This window comes from Phascolarctos cinereus, unplaced genomic scaffold (assembly GCF_003287225.1).
Source record: "Phascolarctos cinereus isolate Bilbo 61053 unplaced genomic scaffold, phaCin_HiC Scaffold_5;HRSCAF=322, whole genome shotgun sequence".
NCBI classification, from domain to species: Eukaryota; Metazoa; Chordata; class Mammalia; order Diprotodontia; family Phascolarctidae; genus Phascolarctos; species Phascolarctos cinereus.
Window position 1 is genome coordinate 455618830 of NW_027555958.1, and position 17226 is coordinate 455636055.

Below are 17226 nucleotides of genomic sequence, written 5' to 3' on the forward strand. Positions count from 1 at the left end.
AGAGGGGAAAAGCTGGGTCCTGGAGCCCATCCACTTCCCACTCTAACAGTTTGTAATGCTTAACCTGTTTTAATTTGGTACAAGGTGGGGCATGACACCTGGAAATGACTGATTTAGTGAAACGAAAGGCTAGCCACACAGTTATGAAAACAGCTACCCCAGGTTGACGAGGGTAATGGTCGCATCCTGTGCTCCCTGTGATGATGCCTGTTCCTTCTCTCCAAGTGGCAGAATTGTTTTCCTGGCCCTGGGAACTATGGGAAAGGAGGGAACCCCTACACAGAGATGGAGGAGAAGGCCTGGGATCGATCACACGCCAAAGGAATTATGCGCACCAAGTCTAAGAAGGCCTTAGAGTTGTCTGCTGAGGTGAGTTTTTTTCTTGTTCCTAACTGTTAAGCCAAAATTAGTACAAGCAGCAGAGAATCGATCCATACTTTTCTGTATCTCAGCTTCAGAGGCTGCATTGTGTGCACAATCATCTGTGAACAAAAAGTCACGCACCATCTCTCTCTCTACTTTTGTCTTGGCTTGTCCCCTTTTCAAGTTAAATAATTTACCATTAGTGCAGCCGCTGACTTTATGCCATTTTTGTCTTCATTGAAGGCATCTGACAACACTGCTGAAAATATTGTGCTAAAAAGCGCATATGTATGTATATACACGTGTATATATATACACACACATACCAAATAGCACTGGTTTCTCTTCCTCCCCACTCTCTACCATAATATATTTATTTTATATGTATGCATAATTATATACATATATGCATATTTTGTATGTGTATATATGTATGTATATATCTATGTATCTATATATCTATATGTATCTATCTAATTATATGTGTATATGTCTGTATCTATCTACATGTATCTATGTATCTTTATATGCGTATATATCTATGTATCTATTCATATGTTTATCTATATGTATCTATGTATCTATTTATATGTATATGTATGTGTATGTGTATATATATGTATATGTGTATATATCTATGTATCTATTCATATGTTTATCTATATGTATCTATCTATCTATATATGTATATGTCTAGATGTCTGTATCTACATATATGAGAGAGAGAGAGTCATCTGTCCTGATAGAATGGAAGCTCCTTGAGGGCAGGGTCTGCTTTGTTTTTGTATCCCCAGTACTTAGTTCAGAGCTTGGCACACAGAGGTGCTTAACGAAGGCTTGTTTATTGAATGACCGATTAATGAGTTCTTACAGGTGGCCCTGCCCAACAGGGCAGCAGCCCATCTGACCTCTAAGCCTGGTTGTATATGCCTGGCTCCAGGCTCCAGGTCCTTCTCAAGCCCATGTACCTGGAGAGCTCTGGAGCCAGCACCCCTCACTGAGTTCATAGGGATCCCGACAACATTGGCTAGTGTGGAAGTTCTTGAGGATCAGAATCATTTCCATTTTCCAATTTTCTGTCCCCAGCTCTAATCATGGAGCTTTGCCTACAGGAGGCGCTTAATCAATGCTTGTTGAATGACATGGAATTCGGGAGAACAAATGGTGCATTTCTTCACCATGACTCTTCTATGGTTGGTCATTCCTCTGATTCTAGGGCAGTGGCTTGTCTCCAGGGACCTACTCCTTCAAAAGCGGAATGGAAGAATTACTGACCCGGACCATCAGCAAGCGTGGGCCCTACGATGTTTTCTCAGGAGACCGGTCCATGCCTATCGCCTATGGGCATTACGCCACCCAGGTCTGTACTCTGGTCCTCAATGGGAGGGTAACTCATTCTAGGGCATCCACAAGAATGGTAGAGGAGGAGGGCTTGACTCATTATGGTTGGGCTCATCTCTAGAAATGCATCTCCCTCTGAAGTTGGTAAGCCCTGGCAGGAGTCAGGGGGGATCAGTGGGTCCCTCTGTCCCTTCTTTAGGCCATGGTTATGAGCCCTGAACAGATAACTGCGACTGATTAGAAAGCCAGAGCTCAAAGGGGCCTCAGAACAGAGAACGTTAGCAACAGGGTGGTATGCTGGAGCAAAGAGAGGCCTGGGTTCAAAACCTGCCTCCAATATTTCCTAGCCGTGTGACCATGATCAAGTTACCCTGAGCTTCAATTTCTCCATCAGTGAAATGGTTCTAAGGATCAGGTGAAATTATGTAAAGTGTATTGCAAACCTTCAAGTGCCCATCACTTACTGTTGTTATTACTGAATCAGAGATTGTTTCCCCTGCCCTCCCAAGGCATCACATTCCACTTTTGCAGAACAGTCATTATTAGGAAGCTGAAATCAAGCCTTTGGGGTATGCTCTAGTGTCTAGAGCACCAGGCCTGCAGTCAGGAACACCTGAGTTCAAATCTGACCTCAGACACTTACAAGCTGTGTGGCTTTGGACAAGTCACTTAACCCTGTTTGCCTCAGTTTCCTTATCTGTAAAATGGGGATAATAATAACACCTCCCTCTTAGGGTTGTTATGAGGAGCAAATGAGATAATATTTCTAAGGTGCTTTGCAAACCTTAAAGTGCTATCAGAATGTTAGCTATCATCATCACCACCATTATTAAGTTTGTCTCTTGACAACTTTCATGCTCTGGTCTGGGTTTTGCCCTCTGGGGCCAAATGGGACAAATCTAATTCCTCTTCAATGTGACATCCATTCAAATGCTTAAAGGAAGCTGCCGTGTCTCTCCTCCAGGGAAAACATCTCCAATTCTTTTAGTAAAGGGTTATGTGGTGAGGTAGTGCGTGGTTGAGACAGCTAGGGGGCACCATTGTGTATAGAGCACTGCACCTGGAGTCAGGAAGACCTGAGTTCAAATTTAGCCTCAAACACTTACTAGGTGTGTGACCCTGGGCAAGTTACTTAACCTCTGTTTGTTTTAATCCACTGGAGAAGGAAATGGCAAACCACTCCAGTATCTTAGCCAAGAAAACCCCATAGACAGCCTTGGAGTGCTGTGGTCCATGGGGGCATGAAGAGTTGGACACAACTGAATAACTGAACAAGTAAGTGGGTTACAACTTTATTGGAAGTCACGAGGCAACAGCTAGAGGGCAGCTTTTCCAATAGGTTTAAGGATCCCAAAGCCCTTTACATGAATTATCTCATTGGATCCTCTCAAGGACCCTGTGCAGTATGTGGTATTATTATCCCCATTTTACAGATAAGAACTGAGGCTGAGAAAGGTGAGATGATTTGCCCAGAGTCACACAGCTAGTAAGTGTGAGAGTCAGTATTTGAATCCAGGTCTTCCTGACTCCAAATCTAGCACTCTATCCATTATGCCACCTAATTGCATATGGTGCAAGCTATTGGTCTAAAAATAATTTCTGCCAGACTGCTTTCTAGTTTTCCCACCCAAAACTTCTTATCAGTTGAGAGTTCTTCCCTAGGTAATTTTTGGTTTGGGATTTATTGCACTTGGGTTATAGAGTTTAGTTATTTCTTGTCTAATATTTCTTCCATTAATCTACTTTTCAAATTTTAAACAATATCAAATCAGCTGGATGATTACTGTTTGATAATATAACCTGAGGTCCAGAATGCTGTTTGCTCTTCATTCCTGCTTTTTTTGTCTTTGTTTTCCTTGCAACAATGTTTTTTGATTCTTCAGATGAATGTTATTATTTCTCTCCTTGATCATTTGATTGCTATAGCACTAAATCTGCAAATTAATTTAGATAACATTATGATTTTTATTCTGTTGGTACAGCTCAAGTATGAGCACGGAATATCCCTTTGATTGTTCAAGCTTCCATTTCTCTGGGAAGTCTTTTATGATTGTATCTATCCAGGTTTGGGGTATGCCTTGGTAGGTTGACTTCTTGTCATTGTTCAGTCATGTCCAACTCTTCATGACCTCATTTGGGGTTTTCTTGGCAAGGATACTGGAGTAGTTTGCCATTTCCTTCTCTAGCTCATTTTACAAATGAGGAAACTGAGGCAAACAGGGTGAAGTGACTTGCCCAAGGTCACAGAGCTAGTAAGTGTCTGAGGCTATGGCAATTTGAACTCAGAGAGATGAGTCTTCCTGACTCCAGGTCCAGCATTCTATCCACTATGGCACCACGTAGCTGCCCTTGATAGGTTGACTGCTAGATATTTAAGAAATCTTGTAATTATTTTGAATGGGGCTTCCCTTTCTTTTCTTCCCTCCTGGAGTTGTTATTGCAATACAGAAATGCTGCTGGGTTTTGTGGGTTTATTTTGTATCCTGCCATTTTAGTAAAGCTATTAATTGTTTCAACTGGTCTATTTGCTGACTCTCTAGGATATTGTAAGTAAGCCATTATGTTATCAGCAACTAGGGATAGTGCCATCTTTTCTTTTCCTATCTTTATGCCTTTAATTTCTTTCTTTTCTTATGGCTATTGCTAACATTTCAAAATATATGATCAATAGCAGTGGGGAAAGGGGACCTCATTGCTTTACCTTTATTTTTATTGGAATGGTGTATTACCAAACTGGAGATACATTTTTTTTAATCAAAAAAGCCCTTCCATACCCGTGTTTGTAAGGTTTTGGTCATAAGTGAAGGTTGTCCTTTGTCAAAGCCTTTTTAATGCATCTTGTCAATAAACTTCAGCATCTCCTATTACCTCCAGGATCAAATAGAAAATCCTCTGTTTGGCTTTGAAAGCCCTTCCTATCTTTCCAGTCTTCTTACACTTTAATTACCCTCTGTATAATCTATGATCCAGTGACACTGTTCTCCTGGCTGTTCCACAGACTCAGCCCTTAGGCCCCCAACTCTTCATTTTCTCTGGCTTTCCCTCAAGCCTGGAATGCTCTGCCTCCTCATCTCTGCCTCCTGCTACAAAGCAGCTACTGCTGTAGGCCAGGGAAGCCAGGAGGTGGAGATGAGGAGGAAGAGTATCCTAGGCATGGAAAACAGTCCTTGAAAATGCTAGGAGGAAGGGGAATTGTGGGAAGGTGGTGGAATAAGGTGGGACCTATCTGCCAAGACAAACCCAGGAACTATATGAACATAATTATACAAATAAAGTCAGATTTAAGTAATTGGAGAAATATTAATTGTTCATGGGAGGGCTGAGCCAATATAATAAAAATGACAATTCACTCTAGACTATTCTATTTGTTCAGTGCCATCCCAATTAAACTAACAAAAAATTGAGATAGGAAAAATAGTAACAAAATTCATTTGGGAGAACAAAAGATCTAGGATATCAAAGGAATTAATAAAAAAAAATATAAAGGAAGGAGGTCTAGCAGTACCAGATCTTAAACTGTATTATATCGTAGTAATTATGAAAACTTTCTGGTACTGGCTAAGAAACAGAATGGTGGATCAGTGAATATCAGGAGATAGACAGTACACAGTGGTAAATGATTATAATAACCTTGTGTTTGATAAATGTAAGGATCTAAGCTTTTGGGAAAAGAGCTCACTATTTGGTAAAAATTGCTGGAAAAACTGGAAAGCAGTCTGACAGAAACTAGGTGTAGATCAATCTTACACCATTTACCAAAATAAGGTCAAAATGGTTACATGACCTAGATATAAAGGGAGATATAAGAAAATTTAGAAGAACATGGAACATATTAACTATCAGATTTATGGATGAAGAGAATTTATGAATAAACAAGAGATAGAGAGTATTGTGGGATGTAAAATGAGTAATTTTCATTACATTGAATTGAAAAGGTTTTGTACAAATAAAACCAATGTAGACAAGATTAGAAGGAAAGCACAAAATTGGGGGAAATTTTTTTTATAGACAGTTTCTCAGATGAAGGTCTCATATCTCAAATGTATAGAGAACTGAGTCCAATTTATAAGAATATGAGTCATTCCCCAATTGATAAATGGTCAAAGAATATGAATAGGCAATTTTTCAAAGAACTCAAAGAACTCACATGTAATCATGTGAAAAAATGCTCTAAATCATTACTGATTAGAGAAATACAAATTAAAACAATATTTTGAGATGTCATCCCACACCTATCAAACTGGCTAAAATGATAGAAGGGGGAAATGACAAATGTTGGAGGGGATGTGGAAAAATTGGGATATTATTGCACTGTTGGTGGAACTGTGAATTGATCCAACATTTTGGAGAGTAATCTGGAATTATGCCTGAATTGTCATAAAACTGTATATACTTTTTGAGCCAGCAATATCACTACTAGGTCTACTTCCCAAGGCGATTAGGAAAAAAGGAAAAGAACCTTTATGTTTTAAAATATTTATAGCAGCTCTATTTGTGGTGGCAAAGGACTGGAAATTGCTGGGGTGCCCATCAATTGGGGAATGGCTAAACAAGCTGTGATATATGATTGTGATGGAATACTACTGTGTTGTAAGAAACGGTGAGCAGGTTGATTTTAGAAAATCATGGAAAGACTTGTATGAACTGATGCAGAGTGAAATGAGCAGAACCAAGAGAATATCATATGCAGTAACAGCAATATTGTTTTGAAGAGTGTAAAATCCACTGCAAAGGACCTGTGAAAGAAGATGCTATCCACCTCCAGAGAAAGAGTGGATATGTGGAAGTATATATAGTACATGGTTTCAATATATATCTGTGTCAAATGTTGGCCTTATCTAATGCAGGATTGGGAGGGAGAGAGGGAGACAACTCAAAATTGAAATGTAACAAAAAGCAAATAAATAAATAAATAATAAAGTGCTAGGAAATGGGAGACTGAGTGTCATGTGCCAGGAGGCAACTTCTGGATTGCAGATTATGTAAAGGACATCATGTAGAGGTGTAAGAAGACTGGAAAGGCAGGAGGGGCCCAGGTGACTAAGGACTTTAAATGCCAGATGGGATTTTATATTTTATCTTGGAGGGGACAGGAAGTCACTGGAGTTGACTGAGCAGGTCATGGTCAGACCTTCGGGAAGAGCACTGTGGTGTGGGGTCGTATTCCTAGGGATAATAGTTGAACCTGTGGAAGCTGATGAAGCCTCCAAGAAAGAAAATGTAGAAAGAGGAGAGAAAGGAGCCCAAATATCATGCACCTTGAATTCTGTCCGGTTCTATGTTTTGCGTCTTCTCCATTTGTGGTTCCCATCACATTCCCACTGTAGGGAAGGATGTGCTTTATTTCTTGATTATTATTTCTTGGCATTGTTCTTGGACCCTAGAAAAAAAAGCAATTTGAGCTGTTCTCATTCAAGAGCTTTGTGGATGAGCTGAACTCACGTTGGAGGAAGAAACATGGAGTCTTTGGAAAGTTGTCTCGGAGCCCAGCAGTGCCCACCGAGAGGATCTACTGCTCTACTCTTAGCCAGTGGCCCAACAAACAGGTCAGTGGTCTCCGCTGCCCTTTTCCCCTCCCTTCCCAGACTCTCCCTCATCACTTATATCCATGCTTCACAGTCCCTCCAGTGACTTTGGAGGGATAGTGAGAACAGGGAGAAAAATATGGACTTTGGTCCCCAATCTGCCACAAACTTGCTGTGTGACCTGGGACAGAGCACCTCATCTCTGATCTTCAGTTTCTTCCTCTGAAATGAAGGGGTTGGACTGCATCAAGGGTCAGCAGCTTTTCAAGGGAAGCAGTGTGATAGAAGGAACAGTGAACCGGGAGTCAAAGGACCTGTGTTCAAATTCTGGCTCTGCTACTTACCCCCGTGTGACCTATTTCCAAGTTTCCTCATTTGTAAACCACGGATGGCCTGCAAACCCCCTTCTGGTTCTAAATTTCTCATGTCTTTTTACTAAGACTCATTTTCTGAAATGTTTGTACACTATAACTTTCTGAAGAGCCATACACATAATATATTTTTATGTACACAGAGACATTTTCAATTGCTTTCAAAAGATTTGATAGCGATAATAATAACAGGTAATATTTATATAATACGTACTGTGTGCCAGGCGCTGTGCTAAGCATTTTATGAATATTATCTCATTTGATCCCCTCACAACAACCCTGAGGGGGGCTGTTGTTATTGTCCTCATTTTACAGTACAGGAAACTGAGGCAGGCAGAGATTAAATGACTTGACCAGGGTCACACAGTTAGTGAGTGCCTGAGGCTGAATTTGCATCCAAATTTTCCTGACTGCACCACCTAGCTGCCTAGCAATCTCATTTATGTTGGTTTGTACATTTTTGTTCTCTAATTCATACAAGCAAATGTACTACTGAGATATTTAAATTATTGTATATTTTTGTATTCATATATTATAATATATGAGATATATTAAATTATTAAGATATTAAATATGCTGTCACATGGTGAGAGATAGCATGGCCTAATGGAGGGAAGGCTGGCTGTGGATTCAGGCAGACCTGGGTTCAAGGCTAGCCTCCAATACCTTCTGACTGAATGACTATGGGCAAGTCCTTTTATTTTCCCAGCGCCCCAGGCTGCCCGCTAAGCTTGTAAATTACAGAGGAGTTGGTGTTCTCTATCACGGGAGCCATTTTCCACACCAGATGTACCCCAAGCTGGAGAAATCAGAGATCCAGACCTCCAGCACTGCTCTTGTGATCCCTTCCTCCACCCCTATTAGATGTTACATCAGCCAAAGAATTATCATTGTTTGCACTGATTAAAATTCACATTGGCCTAGGGACTGGAAGGAGGGCCCCAAGGGTCCTCTATGGCCTTTTCCTATTAGTAGACTGGGCTTAGCAGAAGAGCTCACTGCTAATTGGCAAGACAGGCAGAGCTTTGTCCTGAGAAGATGATCCACAGAGCAGGAGAAAAGTGAGGAGGGGACATGGCAGCCCCCCAGCTAGGAGGAGCTCCTCCCAGTCTACCAACTGGTAGTGTCCTCTTTTACTTAATTAACCTTGATTCTAAATGCTAAACTCCATAGTCTTTACCCTGCTGGAACTGCTATTAGTGACCACTTCTCTACTTGGGTCGGTCTCTCTGTCTCTCTCTCACTCACTCTCTGTCTCTCTGTCTCTGTCTCTGTCTCTCTCTCTCTCTCCCCTCTTTCTTCTCTCTCATCTTTCTTTTCCCTCCCCATCTTTTCGCCCTCCTCTCACTGTCTTCTCTCCTTTTTCTTTTCTCTTATCTTTTATTCTCCCTCTCTCCCTTCTCTTCTCTGTCTCTCTCTTCTTTTTCTTCCCTCTCTCTCCTCTCCTTCTCTCTCTGTGTATCTATCACTTAAAAAATTTGCAAACTGCTTTACATATTGCATCATTTAATCCTCACAGCAGCTTCGTGGGGTGAATACTAGTTGCATTATTACTACTCACAACTTTTTAGATGAAGATGCTGTCAGAAAAGTTAACTTTCTTACCCATGATCACACAGCTAGAAAATATGAGGGGTAGGATTTGAAGCCAGGTCTTTCTGAATCCACGTTCACTACACCACACTGTGGCATAACCTCCCAGTTTCAGGTCCTGCCAGGTAATTCTTTGCAGAGCCCAGTGGCTCACCTGACAAGATGAAGCCAAAAACAATACCAGCAAAATAACAAGGCCAAACTCCAAGTCAAAGCCTTCTCCTCTTTCCTGGAAGTAATCTTTATGATCATTTCTTTTGCTTAGAAAAAGGGGTTTTTATTGATACAGTCTGTTTTCACAGCACCTGGATTTCCCCCTCTATCCTTCCCCCATCTGAATCCCTAGCCATGCTGCCTAGGCTTCTTCTGACGGTAACATTTGTGCCCAGGTAAATCCCCCCAGAAATGGGTAGTAGCCAGTCTTGCTTGGGTGGCTCTCCATGACCTCCTGCATAAGGGCCAAGATGGCAGAGCTCTCTGCTGTTATACTTGGTGGACCCCTCAGCAGGGGTCTGCTGCTGTGTATTTCTCTTAGCCGGACGTGCTCGATCCAATGAGGTGACATGCATCAAGTGTTCTGCAAAGCTTCCAGGCTCAGTCAATGTTTGCTCTTGTCGTTATTACTTGACACACAGGTGCTTACTAAACGCTTCTCGATTGACTCATGATCCCCCCTTCATTCCATGGAATACAAACATGTCCTTCTTTCTCAGAGGGTCCAGCCCCCTTCTCTCTAGAAAGAGCCTCATTTTGACCAGGCAGCTCTGCCTAGTTCTCATCTCTTCCTCCTCCGGCTCCCCCAGCACATAAGAGGGCGTCAGGCCTGACACTCATATTCATAGCTGGCCTGGCAGTAGCCACCGCCGGCCCCTGGGGATTTTGCAACTAAGGGTGGGGCAGTTTTTTGGGGGGCTGGGGGCATAATAAGCTGGGAAGAGGGAGGTGAGGGATGAGGACCAGTTAGCAGGAAAAGCTCCTCAGAGCTGATTCTGTTTAGAGTGAGGGCACAGCTTGTGCGGAAGCTGGCAGTTTAGGACACCATCAAGTTCGGGAGCTTGTGGGACTGTGGGAGAGAGGAAAGAATAGGTATTGCCTCAGTTTCCTCCTTCATAAAATAAGGGGGTTGGACAAGATAACCCCTTGGGTCACTTCTGACTTTAAATCTATGATCTGGGGAGATGCCTGTTGTTAGTGCCTAATCCAAATTAAAATGGGGGTCACTGATCTGTGCTGAAGGATCCCTGTAGCCACACATCAGCTTTGTTTTAAAAATGTAATGTTGTTGGTGTTTTATTGTATTTATATTTGTTTTGTTAAATATTTCCCAATTACCTTTTAATCAGGTTTGGGCTACCCTCAGGAATGTTGAGGGCCATGGTCCCATGTTTGGGTGCACTGGATAGGAGGCTGTCTTTGGAGTCAGGAAGACCTGGGTTCTGTGATATAGTTGGGCTATGACCCTGGAAGTCACTTCAGCTCCAGCTGCTCCAGGCAGCTGTCTGAGAGTATATATTACAGAGAATGTGCCAACCCCATGAGGGTAGAAGGAGTTCCTAAATTTGGGCATTTCCCAATTACAAGTGAAATCACAAGCCTGTCTCTAGGCTAATTTCCTTCGAGATTAGTGCTTTGAGGGCAGCTAGGTGGTGCAGTGGATACAGCTCCAGCCTTGGAGTCAGGAGGACCTGAGTTCAAATCTGGCCTCAGTCACTTGACACTTACTAGCTGTGTGACCCTGGGCAAGTCACTTAACCCTGATTGCCTCACCAAAAAGAAAAAAAAAAGATTAGTGCTTTGAGACTAGAGAAGAGGCATGCTGGGTCCCCTGGCCTTCTCAGTGAGAGAGGTGGGCACTTTCTTGGCTGTGAAGGCCAAGCCTTGGCAACCACTGATGGTCGTAGTTCTGAGCCCCTGGTAGTCCATGCACTGGGAAGAATGCACCACAAGAAAGAGCTTAGAGGATGTTTGAGGGTGAGCCCACATCACATGGGCCCCAGAAAGCAGAGCCCCTAGTTTCTCGTCTATAAAGTAGAGATAACTGTCTCTGAGCCTGTTTCCTCATCCATAAAATGGTCATCGTCATACTTGTACTGTCCATCTCACAGAGCTGTTGTGAACAAACCTCTCTATAGAATGGCATATTATGTACCTAGGATGGTCCATAAGCAGGCATTATTCTCACCATCATCAGGTTACCTCATGTATGTCTGGCTCATACTCAATCTTCTCTCATTAGGTTCCTGAAGTAGACTTTTCTGTTGCCCTCCAATGGAGAGGGCGAGGAAACTTACCCAGAGGGAAGAGGGAGGGGAAGAGTCCTCCTGGGACATTCTGCTGGGCTTCCCTAATCATTTCTCCTTCCTAGTGTAACCTGGGTCCAGGCTCCTACAACCCTAAGCCTATGCCAGGGTATGAGTTAAGCAACCAGCATCCATTTGGATCTTCTTCTAAGAGGGTGGACCTGAAATCCTACCAGAATTTTGTTGGAAACACAGTAAGTAGGAATCACTTTGGGGAGGGTGGGGTGAACAAAGAGAAAGAAAAGTTGCTATGACAAGTACTCAAAATAAGAAGGGATGAGGCAGCAGGATGCCATCCCACTTCTTTCCAGGAACATTTGAAACCATCCCACTATCTCAAATCTGGACCTGTGGTCAAGCCATCCCATGCCCTTTTAAGGGTAATAAAAACCTCAACCATCCCACTCTCTTATTTCTACAAGGGAAACCACACAATATTTCCTTATTTCTATGAGGGAAACCAAAACCAACCACCTCATCTTCTTATGTTAATAACAGAGAGAAAAGTAGTTGAGTAGGGGAGTCTTTCTGAAACCTTTTTCCAAGGGATCCCACAATTCACAGATCCACAGTGGTCAGGAAGTAAGGATGTGGGATGTTGGAAAAATAAAGAAGTGGAATGGTTGTTGAGTTAGGATTTGTGGTCCACTAAATGTTCATTGATTGACTGATTGCCTGTTATATAGAAGAGGGTTTAGCCTTGTCCTGCTTGGCCTCAGAGGGCAGAACTAGAAGCAATGCTCAAAAATTGCAGAGAGTAAGTCCATTAATAAGCATTTATTAAGCACCTGCTGTATTCCCAGTACTGTGCTATAGACAAAGCAAGCTATAAACAGGATAAATAAGAAGTAATTAGAGTGAAGGCACTAGAATTAAGAGGTGTTGGGAGGGCTTCCTGTAGAAGGCGGGCTTTTAGAGAGTTAGACTTCAGCTTGATGTAAGGAAAATACCTGTCATATTAGAGCTGCCCCTAAATGAAACAGCTACCGTGAGAGGACTGTGTTAGGAAGTCCATCCACACACCTAACTCTGTGCAATCCCATCCCCCAGTCCCACCGGACCATCCATTGCTCCCAGTTCTGCCTCTGGGGCCAAACAGTGGCCAGAGGAGATGTTCTCACCTCTGAGTCCTCTCAAAACTCAGAATCTGGGGAGCTCTCTACCGGCGAGGGTAGACACCCACCTTTGCAGATGCCTGTTTTTGTCTTGCTCCCTTCAGAACCCAGTGGGTGTTGGACGCTACAACAACACAAAACATGAGGCAAGAGATGTACAGCAACGGTACCGCTCACTCTATCTGTCCAAACCCAACCGCTATCCGTGTGAAAACTACATGAAGGAATCAGTCCTACAGTAAGTGAAGACCAGAGCCCCTGGGAATTAGGGCAGGTATACTGAGGATGGATGGGTAGACTGGGAGGTCTAGGTTCCCAAGACCAGCTTTCAGTAAGGACAATTTAAGTCACAGAATGTTAGACCAGCAAGAGACTTTTCAAGGACATAGACCATCGGAGCTGTAAGTCAAAGGTCATCTAGTCTAACCTCCTTATTTTATTTTATTTTTTTAATTATATTTATTATTTTTTTTGCTTTTTGGTAAGGCAATCAGGGTTAAGTGACCTGCTCAGGGTCACACAGCTAGTAAGTGTCAAGTGTCTGAGGCTGGATTTGAACTCTTGACCTCAAGGCTGGGCTCGATCTCCTGAGCCACCTCATTGCTCCTACCCTCCTTCTTTTATATCTGAGTTACTGAGGCCCAGACAGGTTGAAAAACTGAAGCAAAGTGAGTCTAGGACTCAGGCCTCCTGACTCCAAGGCCATTGCTCTGTTCATTATGGCATACTTCTAAGTAGTGAGTGAGAGAGCTGGGCATTTTTGTGGGCACTGGAAAGGGTCTTATTTCTTTTCCCTGCAGACTGAGAAAACAGAACATGGATGTTGTTAAAACTGTATATAAAGTAAAAGTCAGTAGGTCTAAATGAAAGTCTATGAGTCAGTTTTGTGGCATCTAACTGGGTGGCTTAGGTGCCTCTATGTTTTTCTAGTTCACATCTTAGCTTTGCTTTCTTTTGAATTCTCTCCTAAAGTGGTTCTTGGTTTTAAAGGTGAGGATCTACAGCACTCACAGTGTCAGGGTCCCCTGACCTCTGACTGCAAGGTTCCTACAAGTGAGAGTAAGGAAGGGCTCAGAAGATGTTGTCAAGTGTTCAGCTTTGAGGGCCCTTCTACATAACACTTCCGATTACAGTGCAGCTCAGTTCAGAAGGCTTCCCCAGGAACACCCACAGAACAAAAGGATCATAGACATAGATACAGACATAGACAAGAGGCTCCCCAGAGCCTCATGCTCTGCCACAGAGAAGTTTCATCTTTCTTCCTTGGCAACACAGTTGGTCCAAAAGTGCTAGTTAAATACTTGCCCCAAGCCACAAGTTCTTCCTCCTCTCATTTGCTGCCTACAAGAAACCAGAGAATAGGAGAGAGGCTGGTGCCCTCATTAGAATTACTGGTAGCAGCTGCTGCCTTCCTGCTGCCACGGTTCAACTGAACCAAGTTAAAATGTAATTGTTGTTGAAGTTCAGTCATGTCTGATTCTACAAAACCCCATGGACTTTGACCATGTGATTTTCTCAGCAAAGATTCTAGAGTGGTTTGCCATTTCCTTCTCCAGCTCACTTTACAGATAAAGAAACCAAGACAAACAGGGTTAAGTGACTTGCCCAGGGTCACACAGATAGTAAATGTCTGAGACCGGATTTGAACTCATGAAAATGAGTCTTCCTGACTTCAGACCCAGTGCTCTGTGCACTATGGCACCTAGCTGCTCTTCATGGACACTTAATAAGTATTTGTTGAATTAAATTTGACAGAAGAAGCAGGGTCCAAGAAGGAAAATAACTTGACCGCATAGCATTGAAGCCAAGACTCAACCAGGTTTTATCACTCTCTGAGTCTAGCGTTCTATTCAGACTTTGTTGCCTCTGTTTTCTTCCTTTGTCCAAAAAGGAAAGTTATCCCCAATATTTTTCTATAGAGCATTATGGATGGACAGAGCCAAAAGGCACATTGGTACAGTGGACCAAGTCCTGGCATTGGAGTCAAAGGTCCTGAGTTCAAATCCTGGCTCAGCCTTTTACTACAGTGTTCAACTTGGGAACCATTGCTAATCTGTCTCTGGCCTCAGTTTCAACACCTGTGAAAAAGTGACTTCTCTAAGGTCCTGTCCAGCTCTAAAGCTATGATGCAATTGATATCATCATGATATTATAATAATGTGTTGTATGATAGTATAATGATCATTTACAGGATAACCAGCTGTTGGCTGCTGTTTCTCTCTTTCTTTTGTTTTTGTTTCTTTTAGGCAGCGGCTCATCCCCTTTAACAAAGGGAAGAATTATCGGCCTTTTGATCACAGCTCTGACCCTTCTCCCTTGGGTCCCTCACTAAGATATCTTGAGACCAGGGCGTGAGCCATGCCCTCCAGAGAAGCCTAGTAATTCAAAGTAGGAGGGAAGCAAGGGACGTGGGGGACACAGGGAGGGAAAATTTGGAAAAGAAGGAAGACACCACAAAGCTGGGATTTTAGCTCAACACATGAGCCTAGCACTAGCCCTAGAAATTGGCTGGGACACATCTGGGACATACTTTTGCTTCAAGAGATCAGTTAATTTGAGAATCCAAAGAGAACCCTTGGTTTAACTGGGCAAAGAAAGTCAACCAACCCAAGCAAATTGCAGGTGGGTGGCATCTGGGAAGAGGCCTGCTATCCATCCTTTTTCGAAAGAGATTTTCTGGATTTTGGTGCATTAAAATATAGATTGAGGGGAATGCATAGAGCTTGTGTCAGGACTGAGCCAGTTGCATCAGGAAGTGAGTAGAGCATCAGGCAAAGCTCTGTGTGTGTGTGTGTGTGTGTGTGTGTGTGTGCAATTCATGAGTGCAGTCTGGAGATGTTTTCAACCTGAGATGCTACCCCCTAACTAGGGCCTTGTGACTAAAATGGGGCTGGGGGGATGGGACAGTAAGGAAGGAAGATGGGGGTGGGGTAGACAGGAGGTAGGGAGTTTCACAGGTAGGTGTCAGGAGGCAACTTGTGCTGAATTAGGAGTCAGAGCCCTGGGTTTGAGTCCTAACTCTAAGTCACATCTTGTCTCTGAGTTTCAGCATTTGCACCCAAAAAATGGGGAATTAGTGCTCTCTACCTCCTGTGAGCAAAATGTTTTGTAAGCCTTAGAATGCTATCTGGAAATGAGTAACTGGAGATCAGGAAAACAGCCTGAAGAAGAGAGCTGTCCAAGCTGATTCAGCTGCTTGGTTTTCAAGCTGGGATCTGTGCCTCTCGTGCATTCTCAGCTCCAAGTCAGTAGTAGCTCTTTCCACAATGCCAAGCTGTCTCTTATTACAGCCTGGAGGAGGGGGTGGAGACTTAATACTACCTCTTAAATGATATTCTCCTATTCTCTCTACCAATTTTCTGACTACTGTCACGATTGAAATTAAGGCAAACTGAGGCACAAAGTTCCAAGCATGTGCAATTTATTCATAAGGCCAGCAATTACCAACAAAAGGGGTCTTTAGCCCCTCAGTGTCAAATGTTTGGTCTGAGGCCAGATTTGAACTCAGGTCCTCCTGACTTCAGGGCCAGTGCTCTATCCACTGCATCACCTAGATGCCCCTAGAAAGATCATTTTTATAGACAATAGGAGAAGCATCCAAAAGTCAAAAGGCAGCATCATAGATGGGGAAAACCAATATGACTGGTTACAAAGCCTGTAGCATCATAGATGGGAAAGCAATATTATTGGCTGGAAATTGGAAATGTAGGGCTAGCAACAGTACTTCCTTCTATCTCGTCACTATGGAAAGCTCATTGGTGGTGTCCACCTATGCGCTAGTTAGTGTCACAGTGATAACAGACCAGACTTTCTTGAAGCACAATCAGTGTTGCAGAGATGAACAAAGCAGACTCCCTGGCATCCACCAGCATCCTTCAAGGATAACAGATTCCCTTGACAGAGGAATAGAGTAATGATTAGTGGGAAAAATTGAACTCCTAAACTTAATTAACTCAGAGATGAAAGCTGAGCTTCTGAACTTAACTCAGAGACAAAGAAACCTGACTTGAGAAGTATACAAAATGTTGACAGTGATACAGAATGAACTCAATTTTAAAAAATGGATACAATATCAATTTGATTTTCTCACTATCTATATCCTTCTTCTGGAAATTGTTACCAAAGCTGCAACTCCCCACATCTACTAAGAACCAGTTCATTTCACTTAGGGATCTTTCTTTTGTCCTAGATTAAAAAATATAAAAACTGATTAGTTTCATTTATTGGAGTTCAGCCTACCTGGGCTGCAAGAGAAACAGAGACAGAGAGATAAGACATAGAGAGACAGGGAGCAAGAGGGATGTTTTATGGACTATCAAGCAGACAGGTAGGTGGTAAGTGGACAGAGAGCTACCCTTGGTTCAAATCTCACCTCAGACATGAGCTTTGTGACCCTGAACAAGTCACTTAACCTCTGTCTAACTGGGCATATTTAGCTTGGAGCAGAGAAGGCTCTGGGGGGATACAACTGTTTTCAAGTACTTGAAGGACCATGACCTAGAAGAAGCATGGGACTTATTTTGTTTGAGGACAAAACCAGGAGCAACGGGGAAACCACAGAGAATCCAATTTCAATTTGATGGCAGGAAAAACTTCCAGGGGTTAATAACTGTCCAAA

At 42.8% G+C, this 17226-nt stretch overlaps 1 protein-coding gene across 1 annotated transcript in view; it reads left to right on the forward strand.

Annotated features, from left to right (window-relative positions):
- CIMAP2 (ciliary microtubule associated protein 2) overlaps positions 1-15314 on the forward strand; it is a 32969-nt gene extending 17655 nt beyond the window's left edge. Inside the window, exons 5-10 of the mRNA XM_020976915.1 lie at positions 232-369; positions 1580-1723; positions 7089-7250; positions 11559-11687; positions 12713-12846; positions 14855-15314. Of these exons, the coding sequence (XP_020832574.1) occupies positions 232-369; positions 1580-1723; positions 7089-7250; positions 11559-11687; positions 12713-12846; positions 14855-14963 (816 nt within the window). The 3' untranslated portion in view covers positions 14964-15314. The remainder of the gene's footprint in view (positions 1-231; positions 370-1579; positions 1724-7088; positions 7251-11558; positions 11688-12712; positions 12847-14854) is intronic.
- The last annotated feature ends 1912 nt before the right edge of the window (positions 15315-17226 follow it).